Raw genomic sequence first — 23,573 nt, 5'->3', positions numbered from 1 at the left:
CTGACTGGGTAATATTATCAGTGTATGTAGGAGGATTTGAGTGTAATCATTTTGATTTTGCAAACCTTTAAATGATTTCTTCAGTGACTAGATTTGAATTGAATCAGTGAATCATTTCACTCTTGAATGGTGTTAATAGATTCGGAGATCAGTTTTATTAATGCAAACCGCACTATTAATATCCCTGCTGGAAAAAAAAAAAGTCAAATTAAACACCATTTTGCTTCCTGATGGGACTTCGGCTTAATGGTTTCTATTAAACATTTTCCCATTAGGCTGTAATGGTTGTAATAGTTACCAAGAGGACATTTATTCTTGATTTAGTTTCACATTGTGTCTTAATAGAATACCTGCCAGCTCCATCTTCACCATGAATTCTTTTTTTTATCAATCCTTTCTCATCACAAGTCCATTAGGACTGGACTGCTGAATCACATCAAACCACAACCATGGCTTATTACCGTAATGGAGCCCTTTATACTGTGATCGCCGACCCATTTGTAAACAGGAAATACTACTACCAAGCGTCACAATCCATTATAAACTCGCTGCATTGCTTTCTGTTTTTTCACCCAGCAAAAACATCTCATTCTAAGACTATAGTAAATACACTGTAACCTTTAATTTCTCCTCTAAACTCTTCAGGACACAATACATTGCTGGTTTCTCTGCATTTTTTTTTCTCCCACAAAATTAAACCTAAAAATAAACAGACAGAAGAAGTATGACGTTTTGTTCTTTAATAAATAAAAGTTTAGGAGTGCCAATAATTGTTGCACATCTATATTTAACAATTTTAAATATATAAATATATATATATAAACCTGTCTTTTGTTTGCAATTGTATGATATCCACGAGAGCAGAGTATTTCTGCGGATATTTTGAACAAAAGATCAAAAGGTTCAACAATAAAGACAAATTTTCACAGCCTTCTTTGCTCATATTTTCCAAGGGTGCCAATATTATTGGAGGGCACTGTATCTAATTCCTTTTTTCTAGAACAGCACCTCGGATATCCAATTCAAACCACGGTTTCTATGGTAACAGCTTATCATTCAGGTACGTTTTTCCGCCACAAGAAAGTCTTCAGGACTGGACTGTTTTATTCCTTACATGTGTTCCTCATTTAGTCCTAGGGTGCGCAAACTTTTGTACTGTAGATAATACCGGGTTTGAAAGCAAATTTAAATGATAAATATTTTCCTACTAATACTTGAACTCCTCTTCCGTATTTGTGTTGCATCAGCACTTCTGCAGACGTTTTAGCGTCTTCACGTATTCACGTGCGCTGCTGTGTGGTGTTTTTTTTTCTTCTCCTGTCTTGGTGTAGATTTCCGGCAGAGTGGCAGCGTGGTGAGTCTCCCCTTAAATCTGATCCAGCTCCGATTGGATCACGTCGCGGGTGGCTTTGGAGGTCAGAGTCACGCGGAGGGAGGAAGCTGCTCTGTGCCAGGTTTCCCATCATGCTGTGGGAATGGAGGTGTTGGATTACTATCAGTAACAGGTTAGTGGGACAGAGCAGGTGCTCTGCAGAGACTCTTTCTTCTCCTTCTGTCTCTCTCATCAGCAGCTAGACAGGTTTACAGAGGGTCAGTCAGGTTAGAAAAGAGGGACAAACGATTAAAAAGAGAGCTCAGAGATTTACACCAGCTGCCGTATACGGTCCTCTCCGAAAGTATCGGAACAGCAAGTCCAATTCTGTTGTTTTCGCTATGCATTGAAGACGTTTGGGTTTGAGAGCAAAAGAATTCAGCTATCGTTTCCTCGTATTTACTTAGAACATGGCACCTTTTGTTCGAACCTACGGTATTGGAAAATATGACTGATAGGTGTTGCCCAGGTGTGCCGTGTTAAATTGATTGTTTGAAGAATGAATAGCTCTGGATGTCTACTCCTGGTGTGAGCCCTAGGTTTCGCCTGTGAAGACTGCGTTTGTTGTTAAAAAGGATAAACCAACATGAAGACCAGAGAGCTGTCTATGGGAGAAAAGCAAGCCATTCTGAAGCTGAGAAAAGATGGAAAAGCCATCAGAGGCATTACACAAGCATCAGGCATAGCCAGTAGAACAATTTGGAATGTCCTGAAAAAGAAAAGAAACGTCTGGTGTACTGACAACCAGACATAGAGCGGGTCGGCCGAGGAAAACAACAGCAGTCGATGAGGTGAAGGTATCACAATCCGCCGTTCGAAGAAGTGCAGAAATATAGAGGCCGTACCACAAGATGCAAACCCCTCTTCAGCAGTAAGAATCAGAAAGCCAGATTGGAATTCGCAAAGAAATACAGAGATGAGCCATAAAAGTTTTGGAACCAAGATGAACCTTTAAAGAAAGGATCTGCTCATGATCCAAAACATACAAGCTCATCAGTCAAGCACGGTGGAGGTAGCGTCATGGCTTGGGCTTGCGTGGCTGCTTCTGGAACATTCTCACTAATCTTTATTGATGATGGAAGTCATGATGGTAGCAGCAGAGTGAATTCAGTTTACAAAAGCAATCTGTGTTCCAATTTACAGAGGAATGCATCCAGTCTAATCGGGAGGAACTTCATCATGCAGCAAGACAACGATCCAAAACACACTTCCACCTCAACAAAGGACTTCATCGGGGGGGAAGAGTGGACGGTTTTAGACTGGACAAGTCAATCACCAGACCCTCACCCAACTGAGCAGCATTTCACCTCCTGAAGAGGAGACTGAATGGAGAAACCTCCCTGAAACAAACAACAACTGAAACACGCTGCGGTAAAAACATGGAAAAGGATCACAGAAGAAGAATGCAAGAGTTGTGGTGATGTCAGTGAGTCGCAGGATTGATGCAGTTATTGTAAGCAAGGGATATGCAACCAAATATTAGGTGTTATTTACTTCGCGAGTATCTGTTCCATTACTTTTGCTCACCTAAGTATTGGGTGGTCTGCTGTAAAAGATGCCTTGTTCGAAGTCGTTTAACACGTCTAGGTGTAAATATGAGGAAACGAAAGCTGGAATTGTGATCTGTCGTCTCATGTTCATCTTTTGATCTGAAACTCAGATGTATTCAGTGTGTAGTGAAAAGTCTGGAACAGCTCAAATTTGCCAGGAGCTTTTGGGAGGACTGAGAGTGTCAGGAGTAGCAGGTTGCAGCTGCCAGGAGGTTAAGAATAAGGTCATCCATCCATCCATCCATCCATTCATCTTCTATACCGCGTATCCTTCTTCAGGGTCACGGGGAAACCTGGAGCCTATCCCAGGGAGCATCGGGAACAAGGCGGGGTACACCCCGGACAGGGTGCCAATAGAATAAGGTCATAGATTTCCCAAAAAGACAAAGAGGATATCTCACCCAGTGTTCAATCTCTGTCTCTGCCTCTGTCTGTGTCTCACTTTCTCTCTCTCTTTTCTCTTTTCCCCCCTCTGTGTCTCTCTCTCTGTCTCTCTCTTACACCCTTTGTTTTTCTCTGTCTCTTTTGTCTCTGTCTCTCCTTTCTCTGTCTCTTCTGTCTCCTCTCTCTCTCTCTCTCTCTCTCACACACCCTTTGTTTGTCTCTGTCTCTCCTTTCTCTCTCTGTCTCTCTTCTCTCGCTGTATTTCTTTCTCTCTCTGTCTCTCCTTCTCTCCTCATTCTCTGTCTCTTCTGTCTCCTCTCTTTCTCTCTCTCTCTCACACTCACACACACCCCCTTTGTTTTTCTCTGTCTCTTTTGTCTCTGTCTCTCCTTTCTCTCTCTGTCTCTCTTCTCTCGATGTATTTATCTTTCTCTTTCTGTCTCTCCTTTCACTCTCTCTAACTCTCTCTCCTTCTCTCCTCATTCTCTGTCTCTTCTGTCTCCTCTCTCTCTCTCTCACACACACACGCTTTGTTTTTCTCTGTCTCTTTTGTCTCTGTCTCTCCTCTCTCTCTCTGTCTCTCTTCTCTCGATGTATTTATCTTTCTCTCTCTGTCTCTCCTTTGTCTCTCTCTAACTCTCTCTAACTCTCTCTCTCTCTCCTTCTCTCCTCATTCTCTGTCTCTTCTGTCTCCTCTCTCTCTCTCTCTCTCTCTCTCTCTCTCTCTCTCTCTCTCTCTGTCTCTCTGAGTATGACAGTGTGCATTCAGAGATGCACTCAGACAGACAGTCGGATTGAATGAAGGGGGAAAAGAGTCTTTCAGCACGGAGTGATGTCTCTGACAGCTGAAAAATAGGAGGCCCCGAGCAGAAACACAAAAATGATGAGAAGGGGACGGTGTGTATCTCTCTCTATTCAGCCCTTTCAATGTCAACAGGATGCATTCAGACATTCGTACACTCTATCCTTGCATGTGCTGTCCCTTTCACTGATCTTTAGTGATCCAGTGGCATGCAAAACACACCCAGACTCACACGTAGCTGCTGAATAAATATCTCTACGTGTGATGCGAAGACCGAACATCACATCTCATAGCTGAAACTTTGGCCGAAGATGCTGATTTGTTGTCACGGATTCAATCAAAGGATTAATAAACATACAACACATTCGTGAATCCTTTCTATTAGTCTGTATGAATGTACTTTACTAAGCTAGCTAGCTAGCTACGTGATACAAAACGACATGACGTTAGCTACCGCTTCTTAGCGTTACGTTATGATGTTTCGAACTCGTCCACCCCGATTTTGTTTATCTTACATCCTGCATGTACACGATTACAGCTCAGAAGGTGAACGCTCCGGGTTCATGAAGTGTTATGTGACGTGTCAGTGAAACATTTTTACTTTCACACACAGACTAATAGTTTGTGGCAAAACTAAAACCTCTTTGTCACGTAAACACACACACACACACACACAAGCAGAAACACTTTCATGTACTGTATTTACAGTGACACACACGGACACCGTGTATCACTGTGCATCTGAATATACCCTTCAGATACACTGTTTTTACTTGCGGTGTTACATAAACACTCGTGAAAACGGCAAACTGCAAGAACACAGCACCTCTTTGACCTGGAGTAAAGCGGAGATTTGTGTGCCAGGGCTAACGTCTTACCAAGAAGTGCAATTTTAGTCCGTTCATAATTCGTGTAGTAAGAAGAATGGTCGAAGTATCCAATCTTTGCCAGTGTTTAAAAGGGGTACATGTCACCCAGGTACTGTAATCTCTTCATCACTGAGGGTGTCTTTTAGGCTCTGTGACAAAAGAAACCCGAAAATGAATACCCGTGAGCAAACTCCATTGACCAATGAGTGACCAGAGACATCCATGACTTTAATTGGCTCATAAAAAAGACACCGTGAGCGATCCATTTTTAGTGCGTTCTCTCTTCCACACACATCTGGCCCCTAAATAAACGTCATTTTTGCTTGCGGTTCAATTTCCTCCTCTTGTACATGACCACAACGGTCATCTTTCCAGTCGTTCAGTACTAAAAGACGTATTTAAAAACTTTCACTCCAGTCAAAACCTACGTTTCCTTGACATTTTTTTCATTCTGTGGGAGATCTCGACAATGAAAAGCTCTAAATTGACTCGCACTACAGCGAGATAAGCAATCACATGTCCAGTATGTCGCTACAGTCATGACATAGAGAGCCTCAACTATCACAAGCCTTGTAGATAGGTCAGTTCAGTCGCGTCAGGAACTCGTACACACGATATTATGGTAGATACAGTAAACGTATACATATGACGTAGGTCATTTGCTCTGTTCGAGTGCAGAGGTGATCCAGCTGTCAGCCATGCTGTAGCTTTAACTCCTACTGGAAATAACCGAGCGTTGGATATTATTACAGATCAATCTGGAGTCATTCAGTACATTTGCTTTTACACGCATGTATAGAGGCAGTGAGACACTGGGAAAGAGAACGTCTACAACGTGTACCATTAGCTACAAGTTTGAAGAAATAAATAAATAATAAATGTTTCCTTGTTTTTTTTTGTTTTTTTTTTTGATTAACAAGATTGCACAACTAAATACTTGGCATAGAATAAAGTCCAAACGTCTGAATCCACACGCAAGAACTGTTCACAGAAAACTAGCATGGAACCGACTATCCAGTTCACACACTACAGGATATTGGCTAACATTAGCTGTTGGCTATTATTATTATTATTATTATTATTATTATCATAGGATTTTGTTTTCTTCAAAGTTATCCTATCAGTTATATTTATATTCAAATCTCAACATGTACACGTTACAACTCTCAGAGTTAACTAGCACTAACACCTGATAACGACTACATTTGTGAGAAATGTTTTGGACTTAAAGGTGCAGTTTGTAATTTCTAAAAGCGTTTCTAGGTCTGTGATAATCAATAATATCATGAATAATCAACTTCAAAAACACATTTCAGGAAAAAAAAAAAAAAAGAAAGAAAAAGATTTGCGATATTGCCAAGCTTTGGTTGGTTGGTTTTCTGGCCTGTAAATTGGCACCGCCTCTGAGAGCTGCTCAGCCCTGCCCTTTTTTTTTTTTTTTGTATAAACAAAATAAAATAAAATCAAAAAATTAAAGAGGCAACAGAGGGGGTGAAGTCAATTTGGAGGGAAGGTGAGGCCTGGTCAGTTATTTTTTATTACGTTTGCAGTTCACCTCAGAGGCAGCAGAAGGCGCTAAAAATCACACAGTGCTCCTTTAAAAATGTGTTTTCCATGGAATAATAGACTTAATAAAAACTGGACTCAGACGTTTGGACCGCACTATAAGCCAGAACTTCAACTGGATTTATCATACAGTATATAGACAGTGTCAAATCTGATGATGATGATGATGATGATGATTATTATTATTATTATTATTATTATTATTATTATAGACAACAATATTAAGTGTTCCTCTTGAACTCCGGACCTAGAACTCGTATTGTGAGATGAAGATGGTGATCTTGGTGATGTAGCGCGCAATCAGCGCCCTCTTCTCCAGCTCGCTCATCTCCACCTCCACCTCAAGGGTGTCAGGACCCTGCAAGGGGTTGAGCAGGAGCAGCTCGCCGGTCTGCCGGTCCGAACGCTGGACGCTGAAATGGCGTCGCCCGCGGCTCCCTAGCACAGCGAAACGCAGAGTATCTCCAATCATCCGCACCGCCGAAACCCGGAACATGACCCGCGGAGCCGAGAGATTTGACACCAGTGACATGTGGTGGTATGAGATGGAGTTAGGAGCCCGAGAACACGCTTTATTGTCCACAGGGCAGGGGTTCCTTTCACAGCGCCTGGTTCAATGAAAACAAACAGAATGGGAACATTACGTATATTAGGGTCCAAATTGAATTGACTGCTCATTGAATTGAATTGTTTGAATGATACTAGTTACAACAAGGTGTTATTTGTAAAAAAAAAGCTCTTCTTTCCTAATCTAAAGCTTCAAATGTAAACCCGAGATAAATAATCTCAACTTGGAATTCAATGCGATTTTGGTCGGATTAGACTCCCGGTGAATCTGGCTGGAATATGCCCGAGAGGCACCGCTCTGTCCAGTAGATATTATTTGCGAGCATATTACTAAACAGTGACATAGATCGTCATGTGCTATCAATATACTTACGTGGGTGAGGTTTTGACGTAGGTCACATTTCGGCTGCGTGGACACTCCACCTTTACGCACTGAAAACCTCCATACGTGTTAATACACAGCCGATCATGGGTGCAGTTGTTCTGCCTTGTGGCGCACTCATCGATGTCTGTACGCAGGATCAGGAGAAAATGTGTGTATGCATGGTAAACATCTAGATTTAGCTCGTTTACTTTCTGCTTTAACATATAGAAAGAAAATGGTGGCAAGCTTGGGGTGACTCACCTCTGCAGCCTCGGCCATCTCGGCTCACGTCGTAGCCAGCTGGGCATGAACAGCGATAGCCACCCGGGGTGTTAACACAAGCATGCACACACAAACGACCTGCCAGCCCGTTGTGGAACACCTCACACTCATCAATGTCTGAGGAAATACCAAAAACACAGGGTGACAGTATTCTGGTGTGTCTTTTTATCGCCACCTTTGCTGAGCTAAAAGGACCGTTGTTCCTGAATAAGAGTATTTCATATTTATTTAGATCACAACTCGAGTAGGTTTGCAAAATCAAAAATGGTCCATTATTAGTCTGAGTTGAATCCACAGTCTCTAGAACTAGAGTCTGAATCAAATTGAGTCACAAACCACAGATTGGTTTATAGTCTATAGTCAAGCTGAGTCTATATTCCCATAGAGTTAATCGATTTCGCAGTTCAAATCGAGTCAAAAAGAGTTTAGTCCAGCGTCTCAAGCAGCAGAATCTGACCCGAGCCCCCAAGTCTAGAGAAGCGGAGTTCAACCTGGCTCTAGAGTCTGAATCAAGTTGAGCCACAAACCATAGATTCATGTTAAAATTCTCAGTGAAATTTCAACTCTCACTTTTCAAACCCTCCTAACTGCCTGTGAACACAACCATCTTTTTTAGCTGGCTTGGAAAGGTATCCGATTCAATCATTCGCGTTAAAAACAAACGTGTTCATGAACATTTTTCTGATTCTGACTCCCAACATCATTATACATTATACTTGCTTTGTTTTTGCAACCAGAAGGCATGGCTGATGTCACAGTGACATGTATGACTCGGGAAATTTGGAAGAGGCAGCCCCCCATTGGGATGCTGGCTCATACAGGTGTTTTCCCCCACCATATGATTAGATTTGCGATTTTTTTACCCCATAAAATGTATATATGATCAAGTCAAAATCCTTGCTCAGGAATATTTTGGAAGAGGTATAGAATTTGTGTGTAGTTTTGTGAAATACTGTACATATTTCAGTCCATCCATCCGTCTTCTATACCGCTTATCCTTTTCAGGGTCACGGGGAATCTGGAGCCTATCCCAGGGAGCATCGGGCACAAGGCGGGGTACACCCTGGACAGGGTGCCAGTCCATCGCAGGGCACAATCACACACACACTCACACACCCATTCATACACTACGGACACTTTAGACACGCCAATCAGCCTACCATGCATGTCTTTGGACTGGGGGAGGAGACTACCCAGAGGAAACCCCCGCAGCACGGGGAGAACACGCAAACTCCGCACACACATGGTCCTGGCGGGACTCGAACGTCGGACCCTGGAGGTGTGAGGCGAACGTGCTAACCACTAAGCCACCGTGCTCCCCTACATATCTCAGTAATATTCAGATTGACCAGTGCTCACCTGTGCAAATGCTGGTGTCCCGGCCTGAAATGGTATATCCTGCCTCACAGGTGCAGTGTGTGGTGCCCTGGACCTGGCTGCACTTGGACGGCTGCACAAATGGAAGCAGAGTTGTTAAAGGAAACGTGGTGGCAGCTGCAGCTCCAGAGGTGGCAGCAGAGATGTTGGTTGTGGTGACAAAAACTGGTGGAAGAGAATGATAACAGATATCAGGAAACAATTAAGGTATCATCTGCATATACATACTCTAGTATACACTTTAATAGGGCTTGCGATAGTTGAACAGTGAAACAGAAAAGCTCATTTCTGGGCCGGAAAAAAATGTCAAATAGAAGCCTAAAAAAATAAAGAAGCTAGTCAGCTCTGTTACGTGGCTATATTGCGAATCATATTTTATATAAAGTATCTTTGAAATTCTGTGATTATTACAGGTCTAGAAACACTTTTCGGAATTACAGACTGCACCTTTAAATCTGTTTACCAGTCGAGATAAGCAAAAAAGCCTTAGCGATAAAACGACTGTAGAAAATACACATCTCTTGAAAAGCTTTTCATGCAACACGCCGTGTCACTGTGCCACTGTGTCATGGCTTAATCAAAACAGATTAGATTTTTTTTTTTTTAAAGTGTATATAAATGTATATTTATAGTGTTTATGGCTTCTTCTTGGACTCCGGCTTGCAGGAGGTTATGCGACCTAAAAACAGCCTCATTCGTGAGTGGGTTTTCAAGATGAATTGAAGAGAGCATTACTCTAAATGTGTGCTTTCCAGTTGTGTAGTGCAGAATTTTGTTTGCTTTATTTACATTTACAGCATTTGGCAGACGCTTTTATCCACAGCGAAGTTCAGACGTGCCTGCTTGTCTGCTTGGAAAACAAACACGTCTTTATGCTTGGGCAGATCACACCGAGTCTAAAGATGCCAACAATTTAAGACACGGCCAGAAACAGACATCAGTGCTGTTGCAGAAGTAAATGCACAAACCAATAAGTCCTGCACAAGTTTGTTTGGGTTTTTTTTTTGTCCAAGATTTCCTTCAGTTTGTGTTTGAGGATAGTGAAAGACTGAGCAGTGTGGACAGCCAGGGGCAGTTTGAGAATGGCGTTTAAAAAAAGAAAAAGTACCAACATTAGCATTGTCAAGACAAAGTATGCGTGTGGGGAAAAATATCCGAATTAAAACCCGAATGAAGTATGGCTTTGTTTTTAAAAGAATCTCAATAGCCTTACATGTTGGTGTTGGAGATTGGCATGTAGGTCCAGCCCATCCTCTGGCACAAGCACATGTGAATCCATTCACTTCATCTGTGCATGAACCCCCATTGGCACAGGGTGAAGAGGTACACTCGTTTATTTCTGAGGAAAGACAGGAATTCAGTCATTAATCTATCCCTAACACCAAGCAGATGCATTAAGGTATGCAGAGTTCTGATAGCTTTCGTGTAACTTTATACTATGATACTGATGCAGAGATTAAGTAAAGTATGTCCTGTGCTGTGTGCTTTCACAGCCAGCTTTCTCTCGTGCCGATGGAGCGTTCGCTGAGCCTAATCGACTTGTTGGACTGCTGTCTGGAATTAAATGGTGTGTAAAACAATGTGCTGGGACACAAAAAAAAAAGAAGAAGAAAAAAGTACAGAAGCCAAATGAAATTCAATCATGCCGAGGAGCGTGTGAAATGGGAAACTTCTTTTCCTGGGGAACAATGTGGGTGATAATGTAAGCGATGTGTAAAAGAGCATTTTAGAGACAGGAAGAAATAAAAGCAATGATGAGGGAAGTGAGGGTGACGGGTGGAGTTGAGAAAGGATGAGTAATGAGGCTCGACATGTATAAGGAGTGAGAAAGCAACCGTGACACAGGACCTAATCCAAAAACTTTGGCATGCTGCACAAAAAAATATGGGCCTTTGTAACGTTTACGCTCTGCGAACGTTGGTAAAAAGTCAACGTAAGGGTGGTGTTTATACAGCTACATAAGATCTTTATGACAAGGATATAAACCTACAGCAACATTTCTGAAGGCTCATTCCGACAGATGTTAGCTGTCATAAAATGTCCACGTCTGAATCAGGTAGCACAGATCATACAGATGACATAAGGTAGTTATGACACTTTCTGAGCTGATTTACTGTCCATCAGAACATCTTAACAACTGCCACAATGCTAATTGAAAGACAGATAAGCCTTATATGTTTATAAATGTTTATGTAACTTTATGTTAGTTGTCATAAAGGGCTTATGTAGATGTTGTGTAGCTCTGGGAACACAGTAAGATGTCATAACACGTCGTTATGTCAACAGATTCCATCACTTCACACAGGTGTTATGTCGACTGGATGATAAAGCAGCCCAACAGCTGACATACATTTAAACAAGCCTTTATAAACGCTAATGTAGACTTATGTCAGTTGCCATATAGGGCTTATATGGGTGTCACACAGCCCTGTGAACACAGTAAAGAGTCATATAACAACCTTATGTCAACATAAACCTGTCACTTCACACAATTATGTCGACTTAATGTCAAATTGACAAAAGCAGCCCGACAGCTGATACAGGTTAGGCTTATTTAGACTTATGTCAGTTGTCATATAGGGCTTATATGGATGTTATGTAGCCCTGTGAGCACAGTAAGTTGTCAGACCACAAAACTGACAAAAGCAGCTCAAGAGCTGACACAGAAAAGCCTTTATAAATGTTTAGGAAGCTTTACGTCAGTTGCCATATAGGGCTTAAGTAGGTGTTATGAAGCCCTATGAACACGTTTGAGTGTCATAAGCTTATGCTAACAAAACTACGTTACATCACTCAGGTATGTCAACTTGGCATCAAAATAAATAAAAAGACGCAGTCCAACAGCTGACATAAAAGACTTATATAGGGTCATGTAGCCTTATAACCACTTCCTTAAGGTTAATGGTACTAATATATTTATTTCCTCATGTGTATTGCTGACCCTTGCAGATGGGATGTTGGCCACTCCAGGTGAGCGACTCCTTACACTGCCGAGTCTCAGAGCCCACCAGCTCGTAGCCTGAGTCACACAGGAAGTGAACCTCATGACCCGGCAGTAGAACCTTCCCCAATTTTCGTCCATTGAGGGGAGCATCCAGTTTTGGACAGGAAGCTGTGTAGAAACAGAGAATGAGTTAATGCATTATTACATCCACTGTGATTTTTTTTTTTACTTCCTCACAAACTGACGATAATTATTAGAAGCTCCTACCATCACTGGGTTTGGCTGCCACACGAGCCGTGCTGTTCTGCAGCTGGCTGATTTTCCTCTTCAGGCTGCGGAGACTCTGCAGGTACGAGGTCTCGTGTGATGCGAGCAGCTTTTGTGCTTGGCGTAGGGAATTTTGCAGCTCCTGAGTACTGAGACATTCCTGCGGGAACAGACACAATGCTGTGATGTAGCGAGTTGCCAAGATAACAATTAGAACTCCAGGCTTATTGATATGTTTTTCATCTTCACGCGTATTACTATATTACTTAATAATTGCAGTGAGACTAATAGGAAATGTGTGTAGGAATGTAATCTGGACTCACTTCCTTGGAGTTGCTTATAGTTCATAGGGTTAAGCAAGGAAGAAAACACAATGGGGGGTGTGCTGTTATAGGAAAATAATGAATGACATGGTAATGTGACGTGGCCCAACAGAGTTGATGATTTATCTATAACAGCAATGTGGTATACAAAACAGGTATAAAGAGGACCACTGTTAATGTTTGGCAGTTAATCATAATACAGCTTTCAAAGAGTTTATGTGCTTGTACTTAAAAAAAAAATCTTTGGATCTGGATATATATTTGGTAACCAGGATAACATCACATTGACAGAATAACTAATTGATATTCCCACATTGGTGTATAATATACAGTTTCTTCTTTAGGATTACTGAGCAATTAGATTTATTCGTCAATTTCAGACCATCATTCACGTACATTTTTTTTTTTTTTTTTTTTTACAGCCTTGGCAGCTCTACTTCTCCTAATCCGTCTACTCGCCAGTCCTGTACACGATTAAAGCATGTGGTGGTTTTGTTCAGTGGCCTGTGTTCAGTTGTGAATGATGCAGTGTCTGGCCTCATGACATGAATGACGTCACCTGTAAATGGAGGACGGAGCTCGGAGCTGAAAGACTAGATTGTGCTCGCGAGGTGAATGAACAGAGCTTTACATGCTCCGAAAAAAAGGAAGGTGCAGTCCTGATGTGGTTCAGTCGAAGGAATTTAGATGATTTGTTCAGAAGTAGGAAACAGCCAGGGCTGTGTTGAAATGCTAGACTGAAAACTGTTGGCAAGACTTTAACCCTACTTCTTACTTCAGAGTTTTGGGAACAGGATTAGTATAAATGAAGATAAAAAAAAAATGAAGAGAATAAAGAAATAAGTCGTATTTTAAAACATTGCCATCCACATCATCGTATTTGTTGTGAACAAGTGGCTTGAATGGGTTAAAAAAAATTTTTAAAACTTTGGTGGGACCAAATACAACAATATCATGTGTAAGAAATAGAAGCTGGGGCTGATTTCTTTCTAGCCCAGAGTGTAGATTCACACAGCCAGTCACTGACTGTTGTGCTAAGTGATTACACTGATACGTCATCAGAAGTGATTGAAAAGGCGCACAAGAAATCCAGTAGCAGGTGTAATAAACATGAACAAGGTGAATGACTTTCTTGATGATGAATTTTTCCAGTGGAATTGATTGGAAATACATTACATGGCCAAACGTTTGTAGACATCTGACATATGTGCTTGTTGAACATACCATTCCAGATTGAGCGCCCCATTTGCCGTTATAATAACCTCCACTCTTCTGGGAAGGCCTTCAGGCAGTGATGTTGGGTGAGGAGATCTGGGGTGTAGTCGGTGTTCCAGTTCATCCCGAAAGTGTTCAGTGGGGTTGAGGTCAAGGTTTCTGTGCAGGACACTCGAGTTCTTCCACTCCAATCTCGTCTTCAAAGCATGTCTTCATGGAGCTCGCTTTATGCACAGGCGCATCGTCATGCTGGAACAGGTTTGGGCTTCTTAATTCCACTGAAGGGAAATTGTAAAGCTACAGCATACAAAGACATTCTGTACAATTGTGTGCTCCCAACTTTGTGGCAACAGTTTGAGGAAGAACCACGTCCGGGTGTGATGGTATCCAAAAACATTTGGCCATATAGCGTATTAATTCACTCATTCATATTCAGTTAGTGATTTATCCTGGTCAGGGTCGTGGTGGATCCGCAGTCCAACCCAGGATAGGATGGCAGTCTATTGCAGGAAACCATGCGGACTTAGGGGCAATTTCGAGTCACAAATCTACCTTCCAGCATATTTTTGGAAGGTTGGAGGCAAGCAGGGAAACCGGAGGAAACCCACACAGACACCGGGAGGACATCAATCTCCCTGAGATGACACGAGGAAGCAACCTTGACTCAAAATGGAGCCCATCCGCTTGAATTTATCTTTCGAATCTGAAATATCGCTGTATGTTATTCATTTTGAGCATTCTGGGATAAAGTGTTTCAGTTCAACCTTTAACATTCACAATACTGGGCATGCAGGGTTCCTTGCTTCTCATTGGCTTCCGTCAAGGGGAAGGGCGCTCTCCCCTCATGTTTTCATCTTGCATGACTTATGTAAGTAAGCTAAATATTTGCACATCCTGTGAAAACATCTTGTTCGTTGATTATGAAGCATGGCGTTATGATGGATCGGTGGAGACTCATGCAGAAAGAGAGAGTAATGCAATTCGACAGTGCTCTCTTTTTTTTATGGCTTCTGCAAAACATTTCATTTTATTTACAGTATAATTACACAATTATTGCATACTGACTCAAGCTTCTATAACATTTCCCTTATAGAAATATACTATAGACGCCTTAAGTACATACGATTATAGTATAGTAAAACTGTATATATTCTGTACGTGTATACAGTGGTGTGATTTCTTCTGTTTTTGTGTACATCTCATACTAAATTGTGTCAGAAATTAAAACTAAATCTAAGATGAAACAAAGGTGACCTGAGTAAACACAAAATACAGTTTTTAAATGTTATTTATTGACGCAAAAAAATGTTATCCTGGGCCTGTGTGAAAATGTATTTGCCCCTGTGGTTACTAATTCCCCCAAATCTATGAAGCTGCATCCATAACGGGGTTCAGCTGGACTAGACACAACCAGGCCTGATTACTGCAAACCCTGTTCAATCACATCAACACTTAAACTGAACTTTTTCAACAGCATGAAGTAGGTGTAAAGATCTTACCCGGTAACACGCTATACCAAAGATGGAAGGAATTCCAGAAATGATGAGGAGGAAGGTGATTGAAATACATCAGTCTGGGAAGGGTTACAAAGCTATTTCAAAGACTCTGGGACTCCAAAGAACCACAGCGAGAGCCGTTATCTCCAAATGGAAAAACTCAGCACAGTAATGAAATTCCTCCGTGTGCACAGCAACGACTCATCCAGGAAGTCACAAAAGAGCCAAAATCAAAGGAACTACAGGCCTCTCTTGCATCAATAAAGGTCACTGTTCATGACTCAACTATCAGAAAGACACTGAGCAAAAATGGCATCCATGGAAGAGTGACGAGATGAAAACCACTGCTAACCCAGAAGAACGTTAAGGCTTGTCTGAATTTCGCCAAAACACACCTTGGTGAGCCTCAAACCTTTTGGGAGAATGTTCTGTGGACTGAGGAGTCGAAAGTGGAACTGTTTGGAAGACAGGAGACCCGTTACATCTGGAGTAAACCAAACACTGAACTCCACAAAAAGAACATCGTACATATGGTCAAGCATGGTGGTGGTAGTGTGACGGTGTGGGGATGCTTTGCTGCTTCAGGGCCTGGGCAACTTGCAATAATTGAGGGAAACAAGAATTCTGCTCTGTACCTGAAAATCCTAAAGGAGAATATCCGGTCTTCAGTCTGTAAGTTGAAACTCGAGCACAACTGGATTATGCAGCAAGAAACGATCCAAAGTGTAGGAGTAAATCCTAGTCGTAGAAGTAAGTGAAAGACTGCTCTACAGTTATCGGAAGCGTTTGGTTGCAGTTATTGATGCTAAAGGTGGCACAACCAGATTTTAAGTTTAAGGGGGAAATTAGTTTTTTACATTGGTGACAGTTGGATTTTTTTTTTTTGCTTCAAAAAAAAAAAGATCTAAAGTTTGAAAATCTAAAACTATTTAGTATTTAAAATATGTTAGCTGATTAGGGATTGGTTAATGACTGGTGAGGTGGATGATGATGATGATGATGATTATATTGTAATCGTTAGTGTTCCTATTGTTATTATTTTGTTTCTTCTTCTTCCGCTATTGAGTCTATGGGAGCCCATAGAACCGTACTTCGGAAAATTCTGAAATTTGGCACACGGATAGGAGACAGTCTGAAATGTTTCCATAGCAAATTTGGAGTTGCTATCTCAAACTGTCTAGCGCCACCAACAGGTCAAATTTGCATGCATCTTTATGTTAATAACTTTTGAACTGTAAGGGTTAGAAACAATTTTTTTCCCTTTGATTCCTTGACTTGTGCTGAGTCAAATGCACCACATAATGTTTACTGTCATGAAAATTTTTCTGCCATTTTGAATTTTCTGTACAACCTACTTTTTCAAACTCCTCCTAGACTTTTTGTCTGATTTTCACAAAATTTCATCAGTGGCCCCGTAATTGCTGCTTGCAACTATATGTATCATCATCATCATCATCATTATTATTATTATTATTATTATTGTTATTTTATTTTTATTAATAAATTTATTCCAACAAATTCCAAGCCTTTTACCTTGCCTCTTACCTACCTACCTATAATGTACACTATGTGCTCATAACCAGAAGTTAGACTGTTGTGTTCAGCATGTATAGAGTATTTGTATGAGTGACAGTCCTCTCTGTTGACCTCTCTTACACACACACACACACACACACACACACACACATACACAGAGCTATGGGGTCTGTCTTTGACCTTTAAACACTTCCTGTGCAAATATTTTGCCTCAAGCAGAATGTATTAATCTTCATGTTCAGGTTACACACGGAAGCATAAAGCATAAGATGTTGCTTTGATGTGTATCTTAATATATATTTGTAACATAATCTCGTATTTATACCCACAATAACACATTAATACAAACTTTACCTTTTTTTAAAAAAATGATGTAACTAAAAACTGAAACTTGATATCATAACCCTAGGATTAACTGTATGAATAAAGTACAAACATACATTCTTGGCTTGCATCATAAGATTGATCAATGTTTGTGGAAAAAAATAAAAGCATACAATAGAAGATTGCTATCTTCTTCACTCACCTGCCCATAAATGCTGTGAATCTGACCAATACACATAATCAGCAGCAGTATGATGCAAAGGCGACTCATATTCCTAATAAAAACGATTACACGATGCTCAAAACAATCTGGGGAGAGTTGTTAGATGTCCTGAGCCTTTACACTCACTTTAAAAGTCCTAGAAAAGTCCTGAAAGTCCAGAAAATGCAGTACAGAGAACTTGGGGCCAGTTTCAGGAGCCATCCAAATGAGAGCCTTCTGCCAGCTGCAGAGCTCATTTTTATAACCCGCCACCGTAGACTGGTGTTTTTCTTCTTTTCCTTTTTTTTTTTTTTTTTTTGGAAAGCACATACCACATTTACTCCTCATAATAGCCACTCAGTTCAAGTAGCCTATTTGTTAACCTGGAGGAATATAAAATCCGCTTGCCAACAACATCTCAGGCACATATTGATATTGGTGCAATGGACCTATTTTGATTGGGTGAAAGTAGGAATAACAAGCGTGAAGTATTTCAGTCTGAAGTTTCCTGAAGCATTATAGTAAAGAATCAACTGTTTCAACTGAGTGCATTCCAAAACACTGTGTGGTTTCTATTGTACCGGCCAGACCGTTTGTTTTCATTACATGGAAATGATTCAAAGATTAAAAACTTGCTTTATATGGTTTCCCCACAAGGTTCAGTTTAAACAGATTCATTAGCTCAACTACACAAAATAAAAGATTGCCTAAAGGCATAAAAGCTTGCACGGATAGAAAGTTCCATCTCCTAAACAAACTCTACCTGCACAGGGATACAACACAATGGGCTGTGCTGTTATAGGAAAATAATCAGTGATGGGATGGTGTGATGCGGAAAGAGTGAAACAAGTGAACATTTACTTTATATTTACATTCATTCATTTAGCAGACACTTATCCAAAGCGACTTACAAATGAGGAGATACAAAAAAGGAAGCAAAACGATATATCAAGCAGAGAACAATACGAGTAGTGCTACCATACAAAAATTTTAACTGAGTTCTAGAGGAGCAAAGTGCACAGAGCAGCGTTGTAAGAGCGTTGTAAGTGCAGATTTTTTTTAAGGGGCACCAGGGGACAAGTTAGGGGTGAGATAAGTGTTCACGGAAGAGCGTGGGTCTTTAGCCGTTTTTTGAAGACAGTGACAGATTCTCCAGTCCGGATTGAGGTTGGAAGTTCATTCTACCACAGTAGGGAGGGACAGTCAGTTTGAAGGTTCTGGAATGGGACCTCATGCCTCACTGAGTAGGCACTACTAAGCGTCGGTCATTAATCGAGCACATAAACCTCAAGGAGAGTGTTGAGGTAGGGAGGTGCTGTTCCAGACAAAGTCTTATACGTGGGCATCGAGGCCTTGAATTTGATGCGGGCGGATACAGGAAGCCGGTGGAGGGAGATGAAGAGGGGTGTTACGTAGGTCCTTTTGGGCTGGTTGAAAACAAGGTGGGCTGCTGCATTCTGAATCATTTGAAGGGGTTTGATGGAGCTGGCTGGGAGGCCCGGGAGTAGTGCGTTGCAGTAGTCCAGTTTTGAGATAACAAATAACAAGAGCCTGGACTAGTAGTTGTGTAGCCTGATTAGTGAGATAGGGTCTGATTTTCATGATGTTGTACAGAATGAACCTACAGGACCGTGCAGTTGTTGAAAGTGGTCTGTAAAGTTCAAGTGGTTATCGAGTCACCCCAAGGTTCCTGGCTATCCTGGTTGGTTTGAGTGTGGTTGAGCCAAGATGTGCTGTGAGGTTGTGGTTGATTGAGGGGCAGGCACGGATGCACAGACGGTTTTTGCCAAGTTGAGCTTAAGGTGGTTTTCCTTCATCCAGTCTGAGATGTCAGGCAGGCAGGCAGAGATACGTGCAGAGACGGATGGATCTTCAGGCTAGAAGGACAAATGGAGCTGGGTGTCATCAGCATAGCAGTGATATGAGAAGCCTTAAGACTCAATCACAGACCCAAGAGATGTAGTATAAATAGAAAAGAGCACTGGACCCCTGGGGAACCCCAGTTGTGAGTTGCTGAGATTCAGATACCCCTCCCCTCCATGATATCTTGAAGGATCTGCCTGAGAGATAGGATTCCACCCAGCGCAGAACCATTCCGGTGATGCCTAGTCTGGAGAGAGTTGACAGGAGGATTTGATGATTCACAGTGTCAAAGGCAGTAGAGAGGTCAAGTAAGATGAGGACAGATGATCTTGAGGTTGAGCTTGCTAGTCGTAAGTCTTCGGTGATGGAAAGCAGATCAATCTCTGTGGAGTGACTGCTTTTGAAGCCAGACTGCTTGGTGTCCAGGAGGTTGTTCTGTGTGAGAAAAGTAGAGAGTTGATTGAAAACAGCTCTTTTAAGGGTTCTGGACAGAAATGTGAGGGGGGAGACAGGTCTGTAGTTGTCAACAGCAACTACAACCACAAAGTTAAGTGTTTTTGTGTTTTACATTTATGGTATTCGGCAGACACCCTTATCCAAGAGGGACTTACAATTATCTCATTTATACAACTGAGCAGGTGAGGGTTAAGCCCACCTTGCTCAGTGGCACCTTGGCAGAGCTGGGATTTGAACTCATGACCTTCTGATCAGAAGTCCAACATCCTAACCATTGCGCTACCACTTCCCACTTTTTTTTTGAAGCAATAGGGCTGGGGCTGGTGGAGAGGGATGTGTTAAAGCTGTGTGTGAGTGCAGGTAGTAGTGTGGGAGAGATGGCCTGAAAAAAAAGTTACTTCCTGTTATCACCTGTTATCATTCTGTCACCAGCCTCTCTGTAAAAAGAAATAAATAAAGCAGCTTGTCATGTTATAAAGAAACTGCAATACTCAAAGTCCCCTATCCTGAAGACTTTCCCATGTTAGAAGAGTTAAAGTTACAGCTTTAACCCTGACTGTTACAAAGCACTGACACTGGAGACTCCTTCCATAAATGTTAAATAAACAGAAAAGCTCAAGTATATAAACCTGTAATTTGCTTCGCAGGAGAAACTACTGTCAGAGCTGCTGTTATAGAAATTAAATCAGCACTTTATGACCATCAGATTAAACAGCGTTGCGGTATACGGTTGCTTACTTCACTCTAGAGGTAGATATCTATCCTGTGAAAACAAAAACAAAAGCTAAGGACCCTGGTTTATTATTTGTTTTCCATGCAATCACTAAAATAGCATATTATCATTTGAGACAAAGCGTTATAATGAAACATGCTAGTCTAATGTGATGCAGACACGCTAGTGCATTCCTTCATAACCTCTAGGTTGGACGTCTAACCTCTTTCATAACCTCTAGATTGGATGTTTTATATATAAAGCATTTTGAGGTTTTGGAGTGCTGTCTAAAGACTATTATTACTACAGTTATAACTTCAAAATCACGTCAGTAGCCTACCATGGGGCAGGTGGAAATTTTACATTTACAAAAACATTTTAAACCAAATGTGTAACAGTGATAATACAACATAGGACATAAATGTGTACCACGCTAATTGGCAGTCAATCTTAAATAATATATGCACCAAGGATCCAGCCTAGTTGCTATTTCCACATTCAAATGAGCCACTTCAATCGAGAAAAACATTGTCCCTGAACGGTTCTTGCACCAGTGTAGAAACACTCTGCCCTCTGCAGGGAGATCTTTCTCTACCTCAGTGCATCTCAGCACAGAAGAACGTTTGATATTATGTTGGAAAAAAATTAATATGAAAACTACTGAGCACAGGGCCACAAGCATGATGTGTAAATGCAAATGGAGACGTGTCTAACATTTTACATAATTAAGACTTAAGTGTATTTGCATAATTAAATCAGATTAATCAGATCATAATCCACAGATAGTAGATTAGTTCAACAAAACAGACTTCATATAAAAACTAGAATGAACTTTCTTTTACTTTCACACTACTTTCACACTTTTGGCTCCCAGTGAAATCTCACATTGATTATAAAATACTATTATTAACTTATAAAGCACTAAACGGTCTCGCACCACGGTATCTAAGCGACCTTTTGGTTTTCTATGATCCGCCACGCCTACTTAGATCAAAAGATGCAGGCTATTTGACGGTACCTCGAATAGCGAAGGCTACAGCACGGGGAAGAGCTTTCTCTCATAGAGCCCCACAGTTATGGAATAGTCTTCCAATTAGTGTTCCAAAATAGCAAATTATGCAATAAACATGAGTTCAGAAAGCTATCTTTAGGGATATATGTAAATCCATAGCCTCTTAGGGCTTCTGTCCTAATGGAAAACTTCACCCTGAAACGTATTATATATATATATTTATATATATATTTTATTCATTTATGATGTGTTCACTAATCCTAATGTTAAGTGTTGTATTTTTGTTATTCCTTTGAGAAGTTAGGGTGACATTATTACTGCTAGCGCAATGATAATAGGAGAAAACTTTTAAATGATCTCAAACATAATTAATAACGTTTCTCTCTCAAGATTTCCCAGTGATGCTTAATACCATATTGATGAGAAATCCAGGGTAGAAGTAATGGAGACATTGATGTAAAACTCTGGACTCAAGGTTCCAGAATGCAACACAGCTGCATAACAAAGCGTCATGGTTAAGGCTGACGAGCGGGATGGTGACGATTTAAAGCTGAAGCTTTGGAAGCTGATCTGTTTGAGCGGAGGGTACTGATGAGAAGGTGAGAGAACTGGACAGACTAAATGACTAAAGTGCCGCTGCATCGATCCCACTATCAATGGGTAGTCAAATGAAATTTTGGGTAATGTAGTAAACGATGAACATGACAGATGTTTAACCTATAAATGTCAACTCTGTATCTTATTAAATGATACATTTTAAACACCATTGAATATCACATTAATTATAACCGTTGATAAGTAACCTCCTCTGATATCAACAGCAAAGATCAACCCATGTTGAAAATACCAGAGGTGATGGGAGCATGTTTGGACCTGGGTGGTAAATTGGAGCGTCTACTGAAGAACTTCCTTTCTGTTTCTGTAAGCCATGTGAATCCAGAGAAGCCTTGGTCCTTTGATAAAACAAACCATAATCCCCTGAGAAGAAGCTTTAGCCAAATAATTTATTGTAAATGGTTATGACACTCAGAACAAACCACTCCTGTTGACAGTTGGGTTTGTTGTCTATCCCAGGACATTTTTTTGCCATCTGTCCAGTAGCATGTTTCTCACCATCTTTAAAGTTTAAAAGAAATGCAACGAATCTTGACTTGGATATAAAAGTGGTGCATACAATTCCACCTTTATGCAACTAAAAAAAACACCACCAAATTTTATTCCTATAGTCGTTTTGCATTATCATGCTTGGACAGTGAAATGTCTCTAGCTCAATGGTTGCAAAAAAAAAAAAAAAAAAACAACAACCCCAAAATACATTTTTAAATAGACATTTTGTCTGTTCCAAAGTTTTATAATCACAATCTGATCAGAAGCATAATATTGTATCACAAAGTTAGTTACACAAATAATATTGTTGGCAGATCTGGCAAGAAAAAATGTGAAACAGTTGAGTGATTTTGATTGTAATAGCACATTTTCCCCAATGATGCAGTTACATTCAGTGAAAGAAAGCCCTGAATAATAAACTGCACTGGCTTTGGAGAAATCACATCCAAGATGATAATAGTAGCTACCTGAAAACAGAACATGTCTACTCAGCTAGCTATCATGGATAAAATTACGTTAATGACAAAATATAGTGAATTGTTATGGAATATATAGGTTAGTTACTGTTTTATGTACAGAACACGACAATAAATGCAAATACGAAGCTAGTTTACTAGCGGTGTTTGCGGTTATGTGCCATTAATGAGACATTGTAAGACATTGTAATTACAGTGGTGTTTAATAAGTGAAGAATTTTCAATCATCTCAAACTCGAACGTGAGAGATAGGCTATTATTTGTTTACTCGTGGTACCAGGGTAGCAACGTTAGCTAACGTTAGTTATGATCTCAGGTGGACAAAATGGCGTGTTCTAATTAGCATATTCATGTATATTCATAAACCCTGGCATATTCAGTGAGAGTAAAGGTGTAGCCAACAGATTAACTTTTAGGAGAAGATTATTTATGAGTTAAATAGGTTATCTTTAACGTTTAGAATGACGTGCGAATAAACCTCATTAATGAATGAAATAAATACAGTAT

At 40.7% G+C, this 23,573-nt stretch overlaps 1 protein-coding gene across 1 annotated transcript; it reads right to left on the bottom strand.

Moving 5' to 3' along the window:
* Positions 1-6,616: 6,616 nt before the first annotated feature.
* Positions 6,617-17,719, bottom strand: LOC128606431 (fibulin-7). Its single transcript, XM_053622552.1, has 8 exons — positions 17,441-17,719; positions 12,345-12,504; positions 12,075-12,245; positions 10,347-10,472; positions 9,116-9,298; positions 7,736-7,873; positions 7,484-7,619; positions 6,617-7,151 (listed from the first exon to the last, which is right to left on the bottom strand). Exons 1-8 carry the CDS (start codon positions 17,507-17,509, stop codon positions 6,791-6,793), a joined length of 1,344 nt encoding a protein of 447 aa, XP_053478527.1. The 5' UTR covers positions 17,510-17,719; the 3' UTR covers positions 6,617-6,790.
* Positions 17,720-23,573: the final 5,854 nt, after the last annotated feature.

Source organism: Ictalurus furcatus, chromosome 4 (assembly GCF_023375685.1).
Source record: "Ictalurus furcatus strain D&B chromosome 4, Billie_1.0, whole genome shotgun sequence".
Lineage (NCBI taxonomy): Eukaryota > Metazoa > Chordata > Actinopteri > Siluriformes > Ictaluridae > Ictalurus > Ictalurus furcatus.
The sequence above is the reverse complement of the archived record's forward strand: the minus strand, read 5'-3'. Positions and strand labels throughout refer to the sequence as shown.